At 49.7% G+C, this 23,566-nt stretch overlaps 1 protein-coding gene across 1 annotated transcript; it reads right to left on the bottom strand.

The window, feature by feature from the left end:
- Nucleotides 1-2,245: 2,245 nt before the first annotated feature.
- Nucleotides 2,246-23,172, bottom strand: NDNF (neuron derived neurotrophic factor). Its single transcript, XM_071555071.1, has 4 exons — nt 22,769-23,172; nt 6,253-6,444; nt 5,163-5,287; nt 2,246-4,304 (listed from the first exon to the last, which is right to left on the bottom strand). Exons 2-4 carry the CDS (start codon nt 6,441-6,443, stop codon nt 2,914-2,916), a joined length of 1,707 nt encoding a protein of 568 aa, XP_071411172.1. The 5' UTR covers nt 6,444; nt 22,769-23,172; the 3' UTR covers nt 2,246-2,913.
- Nucleotides 23,173-23,566: the final 394 nt, after the last annotated feature.

Below are 23,566 nucleotides of genomic sequence, written 5' to 3' on the forward strand. Positions count from 1 at the left end.
CAGCTCAGATCAGTGCAGGCAGGGGAAAAGCACATGGGGAAAGCCACCTTCTTTGGTGTGGTTTTATTTTGCACCCACATCGCCATAGAAACGCGGTGTAAGATGAAAATGCAAGTGGGCAAAACTGCATCTTATCCTGCTGCACCTCTGGGGCATGAAACAGCACCAGAAAGTAACAGATAAATAAAGAAATAGTGTCCAAGAGTCAAGAAAAAACCTCATATTCCTCTGTCCTCCTTGTAACAACAGTGGAATGCCAGGAGACCACTTCAGGAATAGCAAACATTGTCAAATAGAAGAGGACACGAAGAAAAATGGTAACTTGAATGAGCAGATGTAGAGCTGAGAAGTCACTGGCTGAGCTGTGCACATCTGGGATGATCTCTGGGGGGTCAGTCAGACCAAAGATGGGTGTATTGCCACAAAACTTGAGGGCTGATCTCTGCTACCACAAAGGTTTATGAATAAATTTCTATTTTAATTACCTCTCCAGGCTTGTACTCAAAAGCCCTGTTATATAAATTTTTTATAGATTTTTTAATGCCAATTACTCATCTATTATATTCTTTTGGAAGTTTTTCATACATGTTTTGATGTTGCCCATGCTATGACATCTTAAGTGGGCTCTGTGCTTTCACAAACACTCAGTCAGGAGCTTTCCCAGCAGATGAGACCTATTTTACTTTAGTCCCTGCTTCAGTCACCTCTCAGTTAAGGCTGACTTATATTTGCACTGTATAAACCAGTGTCCTTATTTTAACTCCATCCTTCAAAGAACTGCCTCTCTCAGACCCACTTGGGTGCACTAAGACCTGAAGAATGAGAGGATTAGTAGATGTGATACTAGCACGGTCTCAGTTTCATCCAGAAGAACCAAGAGAGCTCATTGTTCAGGAAAAGAAGAATTCCAGAGGGAATAAAGACAACTATTGTGACATTTTAGTTTGAAAACACAGTGTTCAGAAATAGAAGATGCATGCATCTTGGGGAGATCTTTAATGCTGAGACATACTGCAAACAGAAGGGGCTAGCAGGCAGAAAACCAAGGGAGCTGGATGAATATCCAAACAGAGAAGTCTGAACAAATAGAGCTGGAATTGTGGTGTAACATATGTTTGCAAGTAAACACCACAATGGGCTGGTGGAAGGGGTGCTGTTCCCCACACAACTGGCAGCAGTAAACAGAAATGCTTAAAAAATGTAAATCTTGCCTTTAGCTTGGGGATTCAGTAGCTTTGTGGACAGTGAAATGTAGGGAAAGTATCTTCCTGGCAACTGTTGATCTCACCTTGGTACCACAGTCCTGTTCTTGAGGCTTCCCAGCTGCACCATCTCCTGCTCTTGTACACCCTGGCACAGTAATCCAGTGAGGGGGTGTTACTGCAGCCACCTCCCCTGAGACACCAGGGAGATGTTCCCAAAGGAGGAGAGGAGAACATCTCCAGAGAAATCTAAACTTCAATTATGAGGTTTATTATATAATCACATTAAACAGAGCAGGCACCTTCTGATCAGCCAGCCAATGGTATCTGCCTGTTTCTTGGGAGAATCACCCCAAACTAGGCATATGGAATGGGACAGGAGCTTGTCCAGCCACAAGAGCCTCCTGCCACCCACCAGCCTGCAAACTGAAATGTGCTGGGGGCAGCAGAAAGGAAAACCTCCCGAGCTCAACCCTGCGGGGCCAAGGAAAACGGGAGCTCACCTCTGCAGGCATGGAGAGGTCTCCTTTTCCCTGTCAGCAGCCTAAGAGGAATCTGCTTTCAGCCTTTACACAGGTTTTGGTCCCTTTCCCTCATACCTCTGTTTCTCCACGTGGATCTTCAGAGCCCTGAGGGGCCTGTAAGTGCTAAAGCCACAGCAGTGAGAGGTTTTGTGGACAGGCACCTGAGGAAGAAACAGAGACCACCTTTGAATGAGCCCTGACTCCACTGTCTGGGTGCTGCAGACTGATCTGTATGATGGAATCAAGGGAGAAAGGTCTGTTACCTGTCCTGAGGCCCTGACCTGTACCTTACACACTGCCCCAGTCCCAGAGTTATCCTGCTCTGAGCTGCTGGAATTGGGCTGGGTTAGTTCCTTCTCTGAAGTGTGTTTTCCATTAAGTGGCTCCCTACAAGCTTTTGAGTCAAGGAAGGTGACATGGAAAAACAAACAAGAAAATTTAGAAAATATGAATCCAGAAATACAATATCTTTAAGAAATTTACACAATGGAAATAACAATAGAAAAGAAAGAAACTGTATATAATCTAATATTTTTAATTTTATGTACAGGAATATAACGTTATGGCAACTTTGTACATGAAATACATACATTATTTAAACATGAAAATCAGCTGGGTAAGAATTTACATTAGCAATGAAACTGCCTCATGTGCAGCCCAGTTAATACTTAGTTTAGATCTGCATTTTACTGGGGGGAGATTTTAATAGTTTACAATCATAGAAACATAAACATTTAAAACAAGACTCTATAAAATAATTTACAGAAACCCTACCGTCTACACTGAGAGAAAGGGTGTACGTCTGTGAGTTCTGTGTGTGAGTAACAGGGTGGACAAATGATGCACCTCAGCCTTTTGAAGTATAAAATAATTTAGAAGCAGTTCATGCAATATGGAGCGAAGGCGTGCCAGTTCCTCCGAGGTCTCCTGCTACCTTGGACATCTACTGAGCATCACATGTGGGTCACTGGACACATGGTAATACCATTGCCAGGTGCTACCAGAGAGCACCAGCCTCAGTTCCTCCAAACAATTACTTATGTAAACATAAATATACAGGTTGATATCTTCTCTACACAGTACAAATACAGCTCACAACTTCTCAGCTGTGCAAATAGTCAATCTGTATACTTGGAAGTAGGATAATGTTTGGCCCAGAGTTCCGTATGTTTCTGTGTACAGGGGCACTAACAGAACCTCCTTGTTTTCACCAGTTTGCTCTGGTATTTCACAGAGTGCCCACCATGCCCTATCACATACACGTCCAGCAGGTAGGACTTGCCGGGCTGGAGGCCTCTGATTGTCTCTGTGGTCACTGCTTTCTGGATGTTCTGGCTGTGGAAGTATTTACAGAGAACCTTTTCCGATTTCTTCCTCGCATCCGGGCCCAAGCACTGGTTCTGCTCTCTCCTCTTCTGCTCCTCGCTGTAGCTGTCATCCACTTCCCTTTTGTAGATGCAGAACTTGTTCCTCTCCTGCGTGCCCAGCCACGCCACTGTGACGGACGAGCACGTGCGGAGCTTGTCGAAGGCTTTGATCCGTGTGTCCTCTGGGAGGGAAGGGAACAACTGCTTGTTAGGCCTCGTTGTAGCCAGGATCTTCAGCATGGAAGCACCTTTCTTGCTTCCTTTCAGCCTAATGAGATATTTGGCTTTGGCTTTTCCCCGCAGCTGGAACTGCCGCACACCCTCCACACTTTGAGACAAGAGAAGCTTTCCATCCCTTCTCACTTGGATCTGAACAGCATCCAGGCATGAGTGAATGGAGAAGGTGACCTTTTGGTGGGATGAAACGGGGGCAAACCGTAAGAATTTGGCTCCCTTTCTCTTGATGAACACATCTGTGACTTTGCCGTCCTTCAGCTCGACTGTTTTCTGCTTGGCCTCCTCCTTCGTCCTGGCAAAGGTGCCGACATACGCGGTGCTCATGTTGGTGTTGGTGTTCACTGCAAACATGTCAAAGTAGTACTGCGTGTCGGGCTTCAGGTCAGACACAGTGAAGATGTTCTTGTTCCCAATGCAAACTTTATGCAGGTCAACTCTTGGCTTTGAGGGTGTTTGCCGTCCAAACTTCGATGATTTTAGGAAACCCCGTTCTTTGCCGGAGTTGTTGTCCACATGAAAGCCAAAATGGGCAAAGTCAAATGGGCTGAAATCCAGACCCGGCTTTGGAGCCAGCATGAAGGCGTCATCAGAACTGAGCTTGGCTTCGACAGCACAGAGGCTCTTGAAGTTGTGCTCTTTGTTGATGACTATGCAGTACTGGATGGGCTGTTTCAGGAGGGAGGCAGTGGGGCTGGGCTTCCATGCCAGGGTCACTGTTGTGCGCCCCAGGGAAGTGACGTCGATTCTGGGATCATAAGGTAGCTCCGGATAAGGCTGGTCGGACTCTGGAGTGGTGGTTGCATACACCTTGAAGTGGGTGTCTTTCTCTGTCGACAGCAGGTCGAGCTGGTACAGCCCAGATGGGGAACTAGAGGACACAAAGTACTCCACATCATTGCCCTTGTAAGAGAAGAGCTCTGTGCCTTCCTCACTGGTGATCTGCTGTTTCTGTTGCTCAAGAGGCTCTGGGTCACCTGGATTACAGGCAAAGAAAAACATTTGTACAGACACACTGTGAATAGGAGGAATAAAACTCTAACACACACTTACATTTTACTACATGAAATACAAATGTGAGATGAAAAGGAAGTTTTTGTCTTCTGAGGAAGATGTAATCAATACCCTGTCAAATCAGAAAGGAAAATTGCTTTGGCCTTCAGGTTAAAACCAAATGCAGTGCAAATTCTACCTGACCAGTATTAGCAAAGTCTCATTAATAGTAGCTAATGCCTTCCACTTGCATGTCAGATGCCCCACTTGGAGATGCCATACAGTTCTCCAAGGAGAACTGCCTCACCTGCCTGTTCCTGGACATGGGCCCTTGGCTCTGGTCCTCTAAGTCAGGGTAAAATTTTGTTGCTAATACAGTGGGGGCAAAGGTGTGTGTACCATCCTGTGTGGTTTGTACGACAGTTTAGCACTTGTGTGACAGGCTCTGGGAGCCAAAGCCCATTTCCCTCCTGAGCAGCAGTCACATGGCTCCAGCTCTACAGATGAGTCCACTCAAAGGGCCAAGCTCAGCCCTGACAGAGCCCTGTCTCTGCAGGGCTCACCTCCTGTCCACAGCTCACAGCAAAGCCCCGTTGAAGCCCAGCTTGCTGTGGCAGCACCCAGTGCCCTCTGTGACTGTAACCTCAGCTCTTCCTTTTACTTTCCTGTAGCCCTTTTCCCTGTTGCTGCTGGTTTCCTGAATGGCAGGACTGGGGCTGAAGAGCCAAACAGCAGGAGATCATATAGATGGGCCTGCTGCAAGACTCACTGTTTGAAGAACCTCAAATCCAGGAGAAAAGCAGCTCTCTGAGGCACAGGGAAAGTCGCTTGCAGTTTGTTACCTGAGCCTTCTCCACTGGCTTCCTCTGGGAGCTCCTGCACACTCAGTTTCCACTCCAGAGGGGCATCACATGGTGTCACTGTCACTGCTAAGGGAGTGTTGTCCTCTTCAACCACAAAGAAATACCTAGGGGAAGGTGAACACACCACATGTCAGTAACTCACAGCCAGCTGGCAGGGACTGCCTTGGCACGATCAAGGATGGTCCTGGTGGGGCAATGAAGTCAAAAGTGTTACTAACAGGCAAGAGTGTGCAGAGGGAATACGGGAAGGCCAGTGGGCAAGAGCTAAGGAGGTGAGGGAAGCCCTCCCACTCAGACACTGGTGTACAGTTCACACTTCTTGTCAAGACAGAGCAGAGGGATTTCTGGTCTCCTTCCCTCCACCAGCTTCACTTTTTATCCCCACACTAACTATGTACAGTGTAAATAGTCACAAAGATATAAAAGAGGGAAACAGGATCTCTCCTGGAATTTAGGGATATGCTCTTCAAAGCAGGACACAACCTATGTTCAGGTCAGGGCCCTGAAGCACATGTGGATATAGACACATCCAGCTGCCCTCCTACATCCCACAAGTGCCACACGTCATTGATTGCAAAGCTTTTCTCACCAATGAAGGCTGGAGGAGGAATGTGATAGGATGACAATGCTGCTCTTCCCTGAACTCTTTGGAGCCTCAAGTTCTTCCCCAGTCTAACCTCAGTTTTTTCTGGCAATGGGGAGTTCAGACCAGAGTGCCTCACAGTGCTACATTAAAGCACAATATGAAATAATGCAGAGAGACAAGTGTGGTGGGCTAAACTTGTAGTTTCTAATTTCCTTCCCGCTCCCTTTGCCTCCAGACATGGTTAGTGGGCCTCCTTCAGGGACATTCTGTGGTCTGTGGGAGCTCTGGGCTTATCCCAGAAATCAAATAAATTGGACAGACCCTTGGCTGGGGAGGCCAGACTGGGATGGAAACTCACATAGTTACTTCACCAAACACAACACTGGCATTCGTATTTTTCTGGTTCGGACCCAACTTTTAATTCAGCAAACAGAGCTACTGCCTCCAAAGCAGAAGTTCCCCCCTGCAGCCAGAGAGAAGCACCTTTTCGGGGTGTCTCGGAAGAGGTAGCTGCTGATTTCAGCTCCATCGGGGAGGACGGATGAGTCGTGGAAGAACGCCTTGTCCCGGATCTGCATCTGGAAGAGCTCCTCATCCCTGGTTGGGAACTTCTGAGGCCTGGAGCCGAGCGGCAGCAGCAGCAGCAGCAGCAGCGGGCAGTGCAGCAGGAGCATCCTACAGCAACGACAGGGAATCCCACTGAGGAGGGGGCACCACCAGAAACAGGGGCACAGCTACAAACATGGCACATGCACTTTCACAGGCACCTCCACTGCGCTGTCATGCAGGAAAACCTCCTGCAAGGAGCAAGCTCACATCGCCACAGCACTTGTGGAGAGCGTGCAACTAAGGCTTTTCCATCCTGAACTGCAACTGAAAGTGAGCCCAGGCACTGGTTTCAAATTGTTGTCTCTCCCTGTCACCATCAAAAGCCTTCCACATACTTTGGTGGAGCTGCAGTTTGATGTTTTGCCACAGCAGTAACAGAGCTCGCTGGACTTGGGAGCTACAGGAAGCTCAGAGCACATGGAGGGTACATCAGCCTCGCTCTCCTTAGGAGATCTTGGTTGGGCTTCCAACAATCCTTTGGAAAGTAAATATTTCCAGGGAAATTGTTCTTTGCAAAAATAGTGAATTAAGAAAACATGTGATATAAACCCACACATATTCAAAGCACATTGGTATTAGCATGCAATCCAGCAGGGCTTAATCCTCAAGCCTGATGGGAATTGCAAAACACAAAAGCAGAGAATCCTTTACAAATTAGGCATAATAATTCATAATCTCAGCCTTTCATTATTATGTCTACAAGTAGGTCAGTAATGACTACCCAAACATACCCAGTGGGACAGGCTGGAAATCTCCTCTCACTGCAGTACATGACCTCATATATAATGGCTCTGGAATGGGGGGTGGGGGGCAAACGACCCCTTTTTGGTATATCAAGTTTAAATTGCTTGTTAAGTGATAACATTTTTTTTTAATTAGGGGAAAAAAGAAAATATGTTTAGGCCATTATCTAAACTGTGTTAGCAGTGGTTTGGGGAAGAAACATGGCAACAGCTGAGCTGGCAGGAACTATTTTGCCTTGTCCCTTGGCTGAATGTGCAGGCACACACCACTCCATGTACTGCACTGTAAGCTCACTATGGCTTTATGACTAACCCTTCCTTTTTACCTCTAACATGAAATCTGTTGTTGAGATTGTGGGGGGTGTCCGTCCACTTGATCTTTCTCTAATATTTTATGTAAAAATAGCAAACACAAAGCTCCTTGTTCCTTCTCCCAACACACAAATCTCCCTGCTCACCCCTCCTACACCCCCTCCCCTCCCCTCCACTGTCTCTGGCCCCATTATCTCAGCTGATTCTTGCTCTGCTTTCTACTGGTTTCCCCAACTCCTGCTGTCCAGCTCGATCCCTGTCCTTCAGCTGTTTTCCCACTGAAACTGGTGGTGCAAGAGGGAAGGGAAAACACAGAGCAAACTCCGAAGTATCTGTAAGCCAGGCATACTAAACATTCCCTCACAACAAGCAATTTTATCTTCCACTCCTTTTCCTCTCTGGTCTGACGCATATTCCTGTATTTGCAGCCAGATTCTCCCCTTCCTGAGTGGAAAACCATGGAAAGATGAAAGCAAATGCTTCTCCCACCAGCGTGTCCTCGATGGGCAGTGAGAGCTCCCCAGGAGCCCCGTGGTGAGCCACTTATAGTTAAATCCTGATTTAGCTTTCCCAGCATTTGTCAAAATTTATCCCAACCGGGTCCTGCCTTAGCTTTTGATGACAGCAGACATATTTCCTCCAGCTCAGGCTGAAGTGTTGATACTTATCAGCAAACTTCATGCCACTTGACCTCTTGGAGCAGAGACCGTAAGTCAAAATACTTGCTGGCTCGAGCGCCCAAAGTCAGCAGAAACCTCCTCTCGCACAAAGCAGGATGAGTTTTGTGTGCTCTAACATGCTGTTTATTGATTTTTCGAGTATTATCGTTGGCCAATAGGGAAGAAATTCTTTCCAACCTAATCTCAGCAGTTACAGCAGATTGTTTGGTCAGGTAAGGGACTCTGACGCTTTCTGCAGACAGCGTCCTCCTCGTGAACCTCCTGAAACTGCAGCCTTGTGTATTCCCACAGTCAGTCCCAGTGCAATGCAACCTCTGTGAAAACAAACCATTCTGATTACAGGCTAAGCTTCACTTCTTAAATATTTTCACTAGTTAATGCACTTAAAAAGCTCCCATAAACAGCGTTCCTGTCCCCATTAACAACCGCAGAGCAGCAACAAGGTGCAGATTTTTCTCTGATTCTTTTATCTAAATGTAACAGCACTGTGGCTTAAAAGTAACTACCAAGAGACACACTGAGGTCAGTTCTGTGATCCCTGCCCATCCCACACTGAAATACCCTGGAATACCTCAGAAAATGCACTTGCTAGGTGTGAGCCTGGGAATTCATGCTCTCCCCACCAGCCCTCAGAAACTTCCAACAAGTTATTTTCTTGTCTTGGACTCGTTTTTAGAAGCCAGGCACAAGCTGAGGCCCAAACCCTGCACTGTTAAGCCACATAAATTATGTGAAATACGTTGTGTGATTTTTTGTTCTCTAGACTGTGCCACCTCCTTAAATGCCTTTTATTCGCTTTCCTACAAGTTGGCCTTGTTTTCTTTTCTTTTAAACTCTGAGTCAATATTTTATTGATATATTCCTGCTGACTGGAGGGATTTGCCTGCTGTTTATCACTGAATTTAAGAGCATGCCAAAATAAACAGTCCTAAGTGAAATAATAAGCACCGTTTCCCTTCTCCAGGATTGCAAAAGTGCCCTCTAATGGCCCATCTTTACCTCTCGCTTTTTCCCCAAACTCTCTCTATTCTGAGCTTTAAATCCAGAGGGAAAGCCCAGCGGATTGATCCCTTTGGGGAGCCAGACTGTGAGCAGGGAGCATCCAGGGGCTCCCCATCCCCTCTCCCAGGGGACAAAGCCAAGCAGTGCTGCCTGCCAGCCACGGGACACGGCACCCGGGCAGGCTGGGCGATGCCAGGGCAGCTGGCCAGGCTTTCCTTGGATTTTCACCCGGAATGTGGCAGTGCTGTCTCCAGGTGAGCAGCTCCTGGGCTACACAAACACTCTGGCAACCACAGTCACACCTCAGGGGAGGTTTGCTTGATAAACCTGCATGTGTTTACCCAAGCAGATCAACAGATGATGGAAAATACGTGCTGTACTTCGGGGTGGGATAGAAATTATTTCAAACCCCTCAGAATTCACCACCTTGCCAGAGGCCTGGGGTTTTTTCCCTTCTACAAAGAAACAGCCTGGCCATTTTATAAATTCAAGTTATAAGCACATACATGAAAATCATTGTTGAATCAGATCACAGGTTTTATGATGATTACAATGAATTCCTATTTGTTTAAAGCTTCCACTCAGGCAATGGGGGAGAGAGCCTTACCCAAAGTGAGACCTTTCCAAAATCCCACCTACACAAGCCCTACACAACCTTCTGTCCTGTCCCCAAGACCTCTGAGTAACAAACTTCTGTACGAAAGACCTGCAAATCTGTAGGTAAACTGCAATTACAAGCAGAAATGGAGAGGATAATGGGATTTGCAGCTGGCTCAGGTCCTCAGTTGGGGGACAAATTAGCCAAAACTGTGGCAGCACCTCATAGGGTTTTCCCACAGGCTGCAAGATCAGTGGGGTGGGCTCAGCCTCAACCAAAGCCACAGACAGGAGGCCTCAGGGCAGATAAAATCACCCAATTTTTGATTTCACTGCTCAAGTGTGCAGTGTTTCCTGCCTGCCCTAAGCAAGACTATCCCGTTATACCTACACTCCATAAAACCTATTTTACTCCATAAAAAATATACATAGCAAGAGTACTGGATTCACCCCATGCAACACTAGTTCTGTTCACAGTCATCTCCAAGTGCCTTGATCTATGGAAATCATCTGCTTTGCTCCTCAGCCATCTGCAGCTCACAGAGACCTGTAAAGGATTTACAATAACAAACCAAAACAGATCTGGGTTTACCTGCAGCAAACTCGTCTGGAATAACCAAACCCTCACACTTAATTACAGAGAGTGGAAAGTGCACGGCTGTAATTTAGTGTGGATAATTTCAAGGCACTGCCTGACCCGGTGCTTTTGTGTTGGGTTTCTTCTCTTTTTATTACTTGGATGGTTAACTTTTTTCCTCCTCACATCCTATTTTTACACTCTGGCGTGCTGGGCTTTTTGCTGTTTACATTACCCATGCTGCATCTCATAATAAGCCTGTAGATTTATTGACACGATTTAAGTCCAGCTTTGGAAATAAAAGGGCACTGTGTGACTTCTTTGACTTATTATAGGAATGTTGCAAGCAAAGAGGCTGTGGGCTTTTCCATTATACACTTCATTTCCAGAGATATATAACACAAATACATCCACCTCAGCACACACAGTTATCACCTGAGCACCAGAGGAGTTGAAAAGCACCCACCAATTTCGACTGTAATACAACTGGTTATTTTCAAATGTGCAAACAAGGAAAAATAATGCCTTTGCAATTGAAGTATTTACTGGGAGCTGCTCAGTTTGTTTGTTTAGGGGGAGACCAGAGGGGGAAAATGAAGGCCTGCCATTTAATGCCCACTATTCCCTGAAGGATCTGGAAAAAGCTTGGTACGCTTTTCATTTGGGCTTTTTTGAGGTCTCCTGGTTTTTTTAAAGCAGAGCTTTTGAAAAGTTGTTGTCTGGTCCTGCCTGGGGAAAGGCCTGGGCCAGGCAGGGCTGTGGGAGCTCGGGACAAGGAGTGCAGCCTGACAGGGGGCAGGGGTGTATCGCTCTCTCTGCGGGTTTTAAAGACAAATATTTTTGTGAAGTGCCATAGCCAGCTTGACATGGCAGCTCCTGTTGGCAGGTCCAGCTGTAACTGGGAGGGCAGGAGCATTTATGGACCTGTAATCCGTGGATTAAAGCTCCCTAAATCCACATGGACACGATGGACTATAATGGTGCCTTTGAAGCATTTGGGGTCTGCTGTGTCAATAATCTGTGGATTAACCGACCGCCTCTTGCAATTCCAATTCAACCCACGATTTTCCTTTGCTGGGAGTATTGTTTTAGCAAGGCAAGTCACAGTAGCACAGGGAAAAAATCCAACCATGTAAAAATGGGGGCGTATGAAGAACTAAGGGTACATTTCCACCAAATCTTAATGAACAACAGCGGCAGTGAGCGACAGCTTGGGGGAGAGGTTAACTGTGAGGGGCTATCATGGTAAAATGCAGAGCTGTCTCTAATTAGACATGTTGCAAAGCAAACATACTCAGGGAGATATGGTATCAAAAAATCAAATTTTACATGGACTATTTTGTTTCTAATCCCAACCTTATTTATTTTTCCACTTTTAGTGGAAACAGATCCAACTCTGATTACATCAATATCATCACCCTGGAGCTGGTGGTGGTAGCTGGATGCTTCAAAAAGCAGCTGAGCCAGGAGATGCCATTTGGGACACTCGAGGAAATGCCTCATAGTTTTTCTTTTTGCAGAGGAGACCACATACCAGCGCTCCTCTCCTCCACAGCCACCTCGACCCAAGCGAGTGTCAAACCCAAACAAACAGCGAGTCCCCCGCGGCCTCTGTTACAATGCTCAGTTGTTCTGTCCCTGCCAGGGGATGGCAGTGGCTCGGGAAAAGGGATGTGCTGGAGCACGGGGTGGCAGCCAGCTGGTGGCCCTCCCCCCAGGCCACATTTCACTTCCCTTGGCCACTGCTGTGCCCTTCCTGTCGTACCTGCAGAAAACCTCCAGGTGGCTGGAGAGGGCAAGTGTCACGGGACAGGTGACTCATCCCAGCTCTTCCAGAGGAAAATCTCCTGTCAGACTCAGAGTCTGACCCAACTCAGAGAGGAGGAATTCTTTCCATAGTCTCAGCTGGGGTTGAGCCCCAGTTGGGAGAAATAAGACAGAGAAATCTTAGTTTGCACAACTCTGGGCTGTTTAAGATAACCAGCCTGGAATGCCATGCAGCTCTACCACAAATCTTTCAGTGCAAGGGCTGGAGGTGTTTTATAATGGAGAGTAATTATTATCCCCTTGCTACAAGCAATAAAAGTAGGGCAGAGACTTTCCTTGTTCAAGGAAATCCCAATATAATCCTTTCCTTTAATCATAAAACAATAGCTACTTTCCCCAGCCAAGTCATTCCGCCTTCAGCACAGCTCTCCGGGTGTACGTTGCTCTCTCTCCATAATGAATTTCAGAGAGGGGATTAGTGGGGAGGAACACACGAACAATTACAAATTACAACCAACACCAGCACGTTGGGATTTGGGACAGAGTTTCCCACTGTTTCCCTGGAATACTTTGGAATGACTCTGTGAGCAAGAGCCCTTGCCAAAAGCCACGAGGGACAGGGAGGCCTGAAATGTCAGGGCGAGACATTGGGCAGGGACAGAACTGGTGTCCATGAACCCTCCAACCACCAAGGCTTAGGGCTGGAGGTCAGGAAAACTTTTGGAAAGAGCTCAAAACATAATCCCAAACTCATTCCTGCAATAACTACTGAAGGAGTTAAAGTGGTTTGAGCCATTCCTAGGGTTGGAGAACACTGCTTGCCTGGAAGCTGCCCATGGCCAACAGGGTGTTGTATAAAGCAAGAAAGCAAGAAGCTGGTGTAGGGCAGGAGCTGTGGGAGAGGCAGGGAGAGGCAGGGGCAGGCAGGGAGTTGTGGGAGAGGCAGGGAGCTGTGGGAGAGGCAGGGACAGGCAGGGAGCTGTGGGAGAGGCATGGACAGGCAGGGGCAGGCAGGGAGTTGTGGGAGAGGCAGGGGCAGGCAGGGAGCTGTGGGAGAGGCAGGGACAGGCAGGGACAGGCTGGGAGCTGTGGGAGAGGTAGGGACAGGCTGGGAGCTGTGGGAGAGGCAGGGACAGGCAGGGACAGGCGGGGAGCTGTGGGAGAGGCAGGGACAGGCAGGGACAGGCAGGGACAGGCAGGGAGCTGTGGGAGAGGCAGGACAGGCAGGACAGGCAGGGAGCTGTGGGAGAGACAGGATAGGCAGGGAGCTGTGGGAGAGACAGGGACAGGCAGGGAGCTGTGGGAGAGGCAGGGACAGGCAGGGGCAGGCAGGGAGGTGTGGGAGAGGCAGGGGCAGGCAGGGAGTTGTGGGAGAGGCAGGGGCAGGCAGGGAGCTGTGGGAGAGGCAGGGACAGGCAGGGGCAGGCAGGGAGGTGTGGGAGAGGCAGGGGCAGGCAGGGAGTTGTGGGAGAGGCAGGGGCAGGCAGGGAGCTGTGGGAGAGGCAGGGGCAGGCAGGGGCAGGCAGGGAGGTGTGGGAGAGGCAGGGGCAGGCAGGGAGGTGTGGGAGAGGCAGGGGCAGGCAGGGAGCTGTGGGAGAGGCAGGGACAGGCAGGACAGGCAGGGAGCTGGGGGAGAGGCAGGGACAGGCAGGGACAGGCAGGGAGCTGTGGGAGAGGTAGGGACAGGCTGGGAGCTGTGGGAGAGGCAGGGACAGGCAGGGATAGGCAGAGACAGGCAGGGAGCTGTGGGAGAAGCAGGGAGCTGTGGGAGAGGCAGGGACAGGCAGGGATAGGCAGGGAGCTGTGGGAGAGGCAGGGACAGGCAGGGACAGGCAGGGAGCTGTGGGAGAAGCAGGGACAGGCAGGGATAGGCAGAGACAGGCAGGGAGCTGTGGGAGAGGCAGGGACAGGCAGGGACAGGCAGGGAGCTGTGGAAGAGGCAGGGACAGGCAGGGAGCTGTGGAAGAGGCAGGGACAGGCAGGGACAGGCAGGGAGCTGTGGGAGAGGCAGGGACAGGCAGGGAGCTGCAGGTCACCAGAGTGTCTTGCAGAGCAGGAGCAGGGAGAAGCTGAGGCTCCAGCAGCTCCAGCAACCACCAGAGCATTTGCACTGTGTGGAAAGCTGTTCCGTGAGCACACTGGAATCACTTATGCACTTCTTTCTTTCCACTTTTTGGTAGGTGATTGAAAAAGGGAATATTGCTGACTGCTTTGAAAGCCTGCTAAGTGCACAGAGTCTGATTCCCAGAGCTTCCATCAGACACAGTTTTCTCTGGTGTCAGGAACACACCACACACATACATAGGATTACAAGGCCCAGCCAGCCCGAGGCCATCCGTATTCACACCCACTTCCAACCCTTACACACAGAGCTTTCCTGCAAGGGCTCCTCAGGAATTCTCACTTGCAATGTTACCATACACCCCTCTTTACCACCCAGGGTTTCTCAGTTCCAGGCTCACCAGTAACACCCAGCAATGACTGCAATAATGCGGAGCAGAGCAGCAGCAGCAGCTCCAGAAAGCCCTCTGGCAGCTGGGAGAGCAGAGCAAGGCCTCAGCAGTGACAATCCATGGGGCTCACGCCCAGGAGACAATTCCCCAATCCCTGGGAAGCCACTGCATCCCTGTGCTGCCACCAGGACTGCCCTGCAGGAACCGTGCAAAGACACAGGGAAGGGAACTCAGAAACTGTAGCAGGCATCTGGCACCAAATGCAACTGTAAGGTTGTATTCTAGGGGTTTTTCAATCCAGAAACATTCCTAGTTAACTAACTACGCGACAGGAGAAAACATAATTTGTATGAACAGGAGGCACAAAGTTATTTCTGTTTTATTGTATTCTCTCCTGTATTTTTCAGTCTTATCCCTGTGTCACTTTCAGTCACACCTGAGTCCTGCAATCCAGCTCACTTCAAAGAAGTGATGACTTTTCCCACTGAATTCAGAGTCTGGCCCATATGAGAGTTACGTTGGAAAAGCCCTCTGAGATCACTGAGTCCACCCAGCACTAACAAGGTCACCACTAAACCATGTCCCTCAGCACCACACCTACACATCTTTTAGGTACCTCCAGGGATGGTGACTTCACCACTGCCCTGGGCAGCCTGTTCCAGTGCTTCACAATCCTTTCCATGAAGAAATTTTTCCTACTATCCAATCTAAACCTTCTCTGGCACAACTTGAGGCTATTTCCACTTCTATCAGTTGTTACTTGAGAGAACAACACATATTACTTATGACTATAGTAATACATGTGATATTGAGGTGATCCCCCCAAATTTTAAATTCCTTAATTATCATCACAATCCAAATTTTTCTGATTGAAATTACTATCCAAAACTGGATTCAGTTTTAATATTATCTGCCTTCAGCTTTAAAGGAAATCTTGGGCCCTACAAGTCCTTAATGGACCCTTAAGGTGCTCTCTCCTAATGATTTGTTACATATCACAGTAATTCACAGATGCTGTGTCTCATTTCCCCTAGTTGGAAAAGGGCTGCTGAAAATATGTAAACATTTGCCAAGTGTTTGGAAATGGAAAGTATCAAATGTAGTTCTGCAGCTATTGATATTTACATATTTCTGCCAGCACGCTGGTGTTGGAGCTGGCGGATCTCAGCCACGGTTACAGCAGCGGAGACTCTGAGTCCCAGCACGGATCCCTTCCAGGGAAAATGGTAGGGAGAGGCACATGGGAATTGCTGCCACAGGTGAGCTTTGGTCAGAGCTGACACAGAGCTGGAGAGGCTGTAAGACACCACGAGCCCAACCACAGCTCACCGAAGCAGGACAGGAGCTTGTCTGGGAGCTGCCAGCCTTCAGCCCTCCTTCCAGCACTTTTTTGGCTATCTAAGCACAGGACTTCTGCATGACTGAGCTGGAAAGTCTTTCCCAAGTGCAAAAAGATGGGTGCTCCAAAGGGATGTGCTGCCAGAGCTCCAAACCTGCCTCCAAACCTCCAGAGCTGTGGTGAGGGATGTGAAAAATCAGATTACCCAAAGGGTTGGTTTCAGCCCCACTCCACTGCTGGGCCAGTGTTTATTTGTCCAGGCTGGCAGGCAAAAGGTTAGTCCTTCATCTGGTTCCTGCCAACAGAAGCCCAGGGGACACACACGGGTAGGGAGGTCAGGCTGTCATGGGTGAGTGAACATGCAAACAGTCCCAAAACCTGCAGGCCCTTCTGATGGCAAACATACACCCTGGGCTGACAGAAGGGGAGAGAAGGGAGGAATCTGTGCCTTCGGAATGGCTGACACGTGTGCCAAGGGCATCTCCTTTCCCAAAGCGGGAGGCCATGGTGAGGGTGTGGCTGGAGATCCAGCGCTGCCTTCTGGGCACCCTTTCCTGGAAATGGCTACAACATTCTTGGATGAAAGCTACTGCTCAAAGGACAAAGTGGCATTTCAGCATCACAGTTAATACTGCATTGTGAACCCCCAGAAAGCCATAAATTCAAAAGAGTACCTGCTCTTGGGTGCTCTGTCACAAGTTGGGGTCTGCACAGTCCCTGGCTGGACAGAGCCACCATAAGCCCACAGCTCCAAGTGGGAATGGTCACAAACCCTGTGAGCAACAGGCTGAGCCAGAGTGTGTTTTGGATACTGGAAGAACATCTCACTAAGATGCATGTTCTAGTTAAAGCCCTAATTGCCTGGATTTTCTTATTAATGCTTTGTGACTGTTTTTTTTCTTAAATGAGTGAGAATTAGAATGCTCTCTGTAAATTGACATAGCACATTTCTTTCCCTCAGCCTGCCACCCTGCTATCACACACTTGGCAAGGCATGTCTTAGACTCTTTAAAATTCAAACATTAAATTAAGCTAGACTTGTCCATGTGATGTGAGAGGGTCTTAAAAACTACTTACTTTTCCTTGTATGACTTTTTCCCAACTATTGTAACAGGATTATAAAAGTTTTAATTGACTGACATTAAATCTTCCCTGCAAAATTGTAACTTTAATACCTCTTAGGACTATTAAATTTTTATTCATTATTTCTCATTACTGAAAAACCAGCTTGAGAGAGCCCCTTGGGTCTTCCCCAAATAAGGATAAGATCCTATTAGCCCTACAAATCATACTCAAGTAAGTAATTCTTACCCAGAAGAGGAAGCCCATGGGGAATTAAACACAGATATAGTAGCCAAAGGAAGGGAAGGAATGGGGATAGGAACTGTTAGTGCTGCTCACTGATGTTTCCCTTCACATCTAGAGACCAGCTGGCAGCTCCGAGACACTTGGTTTCCCCCCATCATCATCCCAATCTGTAAACTGCTTAATTTGCATCAGGTTTCTGGATTTCAGAACGCTGAGACACGTTTAGACTGTTTGACTATAAACAAATTAGCAGCAAATCTGCTGCGCCTAAACAAAGCAGCATGAGGGAGAGAGAGAGAGGGCTCGTTTCTTCGTGCTATACCAGTTGCCTGTAAAAACCATTCACCCTGTTTATCATCCCTGAAAACTGTGTGAGGACCTGGGATTCCCCTGCAGCAGGAGCAGCAGCTGGCCTAGCGCTGCTCTGTTTTGGTACCGAGCAAGTTAGACGTGAGAAAGATGAAAGTGTCGTTTCTCTCAATCCTAATAAAGTTTCAACGCACTTAAAGTTACATTTTGTTAAGTAATAATAACAATAAAAAAGGAATACGCTCAGTTAGGCGACGATGCCTTTCCCCTGTCAGCCCAGGGGAGGTGCTGGCCCCGGAGGCGCGTCCCGCTGTGAGCAGCGAGGGTCCCGCGGGATGGAGGGGCGCTCACTCCTCATATCCGGAGCCGCGGAGCGGGGAATGCAGTAGGAGAGAGAAATTATTGCTTTTCGAGTTCCAGCTTTCCAGGTGCTCACAGTAAGGACCCGCTGCTGCTTATCTCAGCTGTCACGCAAGCGACAAACTCCAACTACCGAAGTTAATTACCCCGAAGCCAGAGCAGCCCCAGTTCAGACCAAACCCCAACAGCTCCGGGGGCTCTGGAGAAAGCCGTGAGGAATGCGGAACATGCTCCCGTTACCTGCCTGGGTGGAAGGGCAGAGCCCTCTGGAAGATGCTCGGCGCAGAGGCTCAGGAATATCCGTGTTCATGGAAGCAGGCGTGGACTGGGCTGGGTGCTCAGACCGCTCATGTTGCCGATTCCTCGAATGGCATTTAAAGCCCGCCCTGTAAAATGTCCCCCATCATGTTTTTGGTGAAATCAGCTGCCTCCCACATGAACTGAGACGACACTTTGCCTGTGTCTGATGTGTCCTGCACGACCGACATGCTCCCTGGGGTGCAATCAAAGCCATCTACAGTCATGGGATTTTCGACTAGTTCCTGTTACAGCTCTGTCTTAACATTTATTTTTCTCCTGTTCAGTGGGTGTCCCTACACACAGCAAATGAGAAAATTAATTCTGAAAGAACAAACTTCTTCTTAATATTTACGCTCTCTCTCCCCCACCTAAGTATTTCCAGCTTTAAGCACACTGTCCTGGACTTATGATTTATTATTCTGACCTGTTTCCCAATCTAAGGGCAAATACTTCCTCTCCTAATGACACCTTGTTAAAGTTTTCAAACATGACATCTCCTCAGCCCTCAAAGCTCCTTCCATAAGTATTAGCTTATTTGAGTTGTTTTCTCAGGCAGAAAACATCCCTGTTAGATCTAAGGAGGATTTTTGACAGAGAAATGCATCCCTGTCATGATGTAAAGCAGAGTGGGGAATGCAGACATTGCACTCTGCCTTTCCTCCAAGGCATTGCTCGCTCACTCGCTGCTCCACTCGTGACTTAGCAGAGCTCAGGCAGTACTTAAGTCCCTTCTCACTGGTCTTACTGATGATATTTGACATAATTCTGATTTCCTCTAGTTTATTCCTGCCCATACAGGACCAAAATACAAAGCTCAGCAGCATTCAGTATCACACCAAGTGCTCTGTAATCAAGGTGAACATCAGTCTCATGGCCTGTCTATATGCTCTTATTTGAGCCTTATATTCCAAACACATACTTTTTAATTTATAATTAAAGGCTATCATCCTCGAGCTGGGCATTGCAAACCTGTTTTCTTACATGAAGGAGGAGACCCTTCCCTCCTTCAGTCAGGTCTACCCTTTTCCTCTGCATTTTATAACCAAAGAGAAAAAGAAAGCAAAACCTCCCCCCGCTATTTTCACTCTCACAAGTGGCTGAATTGACAGACCAGAGCAGCTCTATCGTCCTCCACGCTCCCAGCACCAGCCCCTCTGAATGCTCCGCACGAGGAACGTGCAGTTTTCATTAGGCTGCCCTTAATGCAGAAAACGTGCACGTTCTGTGGGGTGGGAAGGAAACCCACCATCCCCAGCGTGTCCAGCGGTACAAACCAGTAAATCTGCCTCCCGCCAGAGCAGGCCAGGGGCTGAGAAGATAAATACCCACTTAGCAAAGCAAAATAAAACCAGTTCTAGAGAGATGTGAGACCCTGAAGGAGGGCTGAAACAGCCCCTTGAAAATAGTGAAGTAATGGGCTTACAGTTTTATTATTCACATAAAGTTTAGTGACTTCAAAATGAACGCGAAGCCAAACAAGACTTGTTATCCCACTAAAATCTGGGCTGTAACTGAAGCCAGTACCCAGATGTTCTGTGGCAAAATCCGCCGCTTCGCTGCATAAAAGCACCACATACCCTGACGTGCAGTCCTGCCTTGCCTTTATCCAAACCTACTTAGATTCTGGATTATTTTTCTAGCAATCTTTTAAACTGCCATGGGAAACATAAAAGGTGGTCTCCTACAAAACCATTCGGTACCAAGCTTGAAATGTAACCATTTGCAGAAATAAATCAGGATTTCTTTTTAATAAACTGTTTATCACCAGCCTCTGGGGACATAAATTGTAGAAAAAAGGAGGGTCTGAGTTTAATAAACATCTCGTCTTTTTATACATAATAAGGCAGAAGACCCTGGCCCACTTCAGAGTGAAACATCCGGCAAACAGGCTCAGTCCAGCCCTACTGAAGGGAGCACTGGACAGGGAGCAGAAGGCCACGGCACGGCTGGAGCTACCAGGAAGGGGTTTACCCCTTCATTTTCAGGGACTATGGTGGGCAAACCTTCTAGAGGAGGACAAAGGGGACTCGAAGATGCTGTCTCTGCCCATACAGGTAGTTTCGGTGTATGAGCCAGGTTCCTTCAGGGGCAGCCCGGGCTCTTGCCAAGCTGGCCGGGAGCAGTGTGGCACAAAGGATGCTCATCAGGGTCACCAACCCTGCCCACAGTGCTGTGAACCCAGCCCAGCTCCCAGGAGTTGGAGTAGGGTGCTGGAAAAGCCCCGGCAGACGGGCCAGAGCTGCGTGCCGGGAGCTTTAAATGTCAGATGAACACGGAGTACGTGGCGGAGGCATTCGAGCCGAACAGGGAAGGCAGCACAGGCGTTATGTGATTTTGAACAGCTTGCTTGACAGTTTGCACCATATTGTATTTATAAACATTGGGGGAAACCTAAAAGCTTTTCCTCAGCGTTTCCGAAGTAGTCGTCCACAACAACACAGGCGTGCGGGGCGATCCTGCACAGCTCTGCCTCACCTCTGTGACAGCCTCCTTACCATTAAATAAAGGGGCCCACATTAATCTCGGTGGGATCAGCATCCCACAGTGTGCAGATTCCCTCTCACACTGCCATCTGATCGCCAAACCCTGACCTTCCCCAGGGCAGCTGGGGTGGGAGGTGACCCGCTGTCCGGTGACACCAGCAGCACACCACGGGTGTGCCACTGCCTGCCAGGTGTGGCTCACACCAGGGAGCAGCTGGCTCTGCTCGTGGGTGCCACAGAGCGGGGCTTGTCCCTGTGTGTGTTGTGTCACCTCACTGGCAGGGCTGTGATGACACACTGCGGTGCCCACCCTCCACAGCTGAAAAATCAATGGTTTTTCTGTCTAGGACTGCGCAGAGACAGATTGTGATGCACCCACAGTCATCATGGAAAGGTGACAAGGCTGAAGGAATTTTTCAGATGTATTATAAAACTCTTTCAAAATAGAGGAGCTCGTTCTCTGCTGGCACAGAAAGCCTATAAGGAACAAGTATTGCTCTTCTCACCACAGGATGAAACACGGGCACAGTCCCGATGTGTGATGCACTACTTCAGCTTCATCACATATTTAATGGTCAAAGTAGAACATTAAAATATCTCAGTGCCTTAAAAAGACCTTTCCTTCTTCATCTATTAACATGTTTTCAATTCTAGGCATTACTGTAGGTACTCAGAGAGACTTGTAGTGGTACTGCAAAGCTGACTGCAGCAGCTCTTCCAGGTATGTCTGTGTTTCACTACAAGGTAGGCAAGTGAGGCCGGCAGGATGAGGCATTCCCAACAAGAAGCAATCTGAAATGCCATTCCTAAAATAGCTAAGAATCAGCGATTTTCCAAGTAGGCTGAACAGAAATACCAAGTTTTTTCCCCTACTCCCCCTTACAGCACAGCTAAGGGTGCTGATGATGTGTACAACCCAAGCTCTGTTTTCACCGAAACCAGGTTATGGCCAAGCCAGGAGTGCCTTGCCAGGGTCACTAATGTAATAAATCACTCGCTGCCAACCACCCAGGGAGGAATTCACCCTCAGATCGCCCTTGCCTCTTCCCCCTTTACACAGATGCAACTCCACCACCTCGATCAAGCCCGAAATCAGTGCATCGCGGCTGGAAGCCCGTCGTAAGACAGCCTGACTGTCGGATGCTCCAGTGGAGACACAGTGCCACACTTGTGTTACTGAATGTTTCTGCTCACGAATAGCCAGTCGGGCCGGGGAGTCCGTGTATTTACGGCAGGGATTTGCCTCCCCTCTGAGCTCGCCTCCTGCAGCTCAGCAACCCACAAGAACACCGATACTGTTTAAATGTTGTAATTAGCGTTGTAACTAGATGCTAACCAGATCCTTAGGTGGGGAGGGAAAATCCAAGGGAAGCTACAAGCGTCACAACACGCTCTCTGAAACCAGCCTTGCAGAGGCTGCCCAGTCCACGTCGGAGTCCACCGGGATGATTTCCAGAGCAGCCCTGGGCAACATGGCACGGTCATCCCTGGCACCGAGCTAACCCGCCTGAAGAACCAGGGTATGTTACTGCTCAAGCGTTAAATACATCCAGAACAAAAATGCTCCCAGAATCACAGCTTTTCAAAAATCTGCGCCAGCCTTTGACCGTGAAGGTTTAAATATATAAAAGTTATATCTGCAAGTGATTAAACAACGCTTTGTAGCCATTGTCTCTCCTATGGAAATAAAAGCACAACCCAGCAGATCTCGGCACTCACATCCAATCGTTCCTTCTTCTACTTTTTTTTGGTAGTCACTTTTCTTCCCCCCAAAAATAACGTACGATGCTGGCAAAGCCGGAGCCGCTGCCTGCCTGGCACACACCCGGAGGACGCGCCGGGGATTCCCGGCAGCCTCCCTGGTTGTACGGGCTGGAAGAGGGCAAGCAGCGGGGAGGAAAAACCAAGGCTCCGAGGGGAGGCGAGGCGCGGATCCGAGAGGACGCCGAGGTGCCCCCGGCAGCATCCCCCGCAGCAGCCGCGGTGCGGGACGCGGGGCTCGGCGCTGCCACCGCGGCTGGAGGGACGGCGCCGGGGGCCGCCTCCTGCTTTGGCCGAGGGGTCCCGCACGCGAGTGGGGGCATCGCGCCCCGCGTCCACCCCGGCGGCAATCGGAGGGGGCTGCGCGGACGGTCTTGCTCCCCCGCCCCGGTGCCTTACCTTGCGGCGTCCGATCCCGTCCCGTCCCGTCCCGTCCTGTCCCTCCCGCGCAGGGGGGAGGCTTTTTTCTTCTGGGGGGCGGGTGCTACCTACCCCCCCGCTCCGGCGGGGACGGGCTGCGGCAGCGGGGACTCTGTCACGCACGTCCCTTCGCGCTTTATAGCCCCTTCCCTTCCCCACCCCTCCCAGCGGGGGGAAAGGAAAAAAAAGAAAAAGGGGGGGGGGGGGAAGAGAGAAAAAACAATAAAACCCAGGGAGAAAAGGAGCCGGGAGCCCCTCGGGCACCCTCCCGCCGCCCGGGGCGAGGGCAGGGCCCCGGCTTCTCCTCCTCCTCCTGTGGGGAGGAACGGCGGGGCGGCCGAGCGCCGGCAAAAGTTTTGGCGGAGGGGGCGCGGAGAGGTGGCGACCGGCGAGTCTCGCAGCTGCCGCCGGGCCGGGCGGGCGGGCAGGGGTGCCCCGCGGGCGCGGCCGCCCCGCCCCGGCCCCCTCCGCGCAGGGGCGGGCCCGGGGGGACCCGCGGCACCGTGGGGAAGCCGCAAGCACTGGGGGGAGCCCGCAGGACCGGGGGGGAAGCCGCGGCACCGGGAGGAGCCGGCAGGACCGGGGGCAGCCGCAAGCACCGGGGGGAGCCCGCAGGACCGGCGGGGAATCCGCAAGCACCGGGGGGAGTCGGCAGGACCGGCGGGGAGCCCGCAGGACCGGGAGGAGTCGGCAGGACCGGAGTAGAGCCCGCAGTACCGGGAGGAGCCCGCAAGCACTGGGGGAGCGCCCTCAGTACGCGGGTAGAATCCGAAGCCC

Source organism: Pithys albifrons, chromosome 5 (assembly GCF_047495875.1).
Source record: "Pithys albifrons albifrons isolate INPA30051 chromosome 5, PitAlb_v1, whole genome shotgun sequence".
In the NCBI taxonomy this organism is placed as follows: Eukaryota; Metazoa; Chordata; class Aves; order Passeriformes; family Thamnophilidae; genus Pithys; species Pithys albifrons.

Coding starts and splice junctions, on each gene's coding strand:
- NDNF (XM_071555071.1), bottom strand. CDS start 6,443: ATGCTCCTGCTGCACTGCCCGCTGCTGCTGCTGCTGCTGCTGCCGCTC. Junction 5,288..6,252: donor TTCCGAGACACCCCGAAAAG/GTGCTTCTCTCT, acceptor ACCTTCCCCTAG/GTATTTCTTTGTGGTTGAAG. Junction 4,305..5,162: donor AGCCAGTGGAGAAGGCTCAG/GTAACAAACTGC, acceptor CCTGTAATCCAG/GTGACCCAGAGCCTCTTGAG.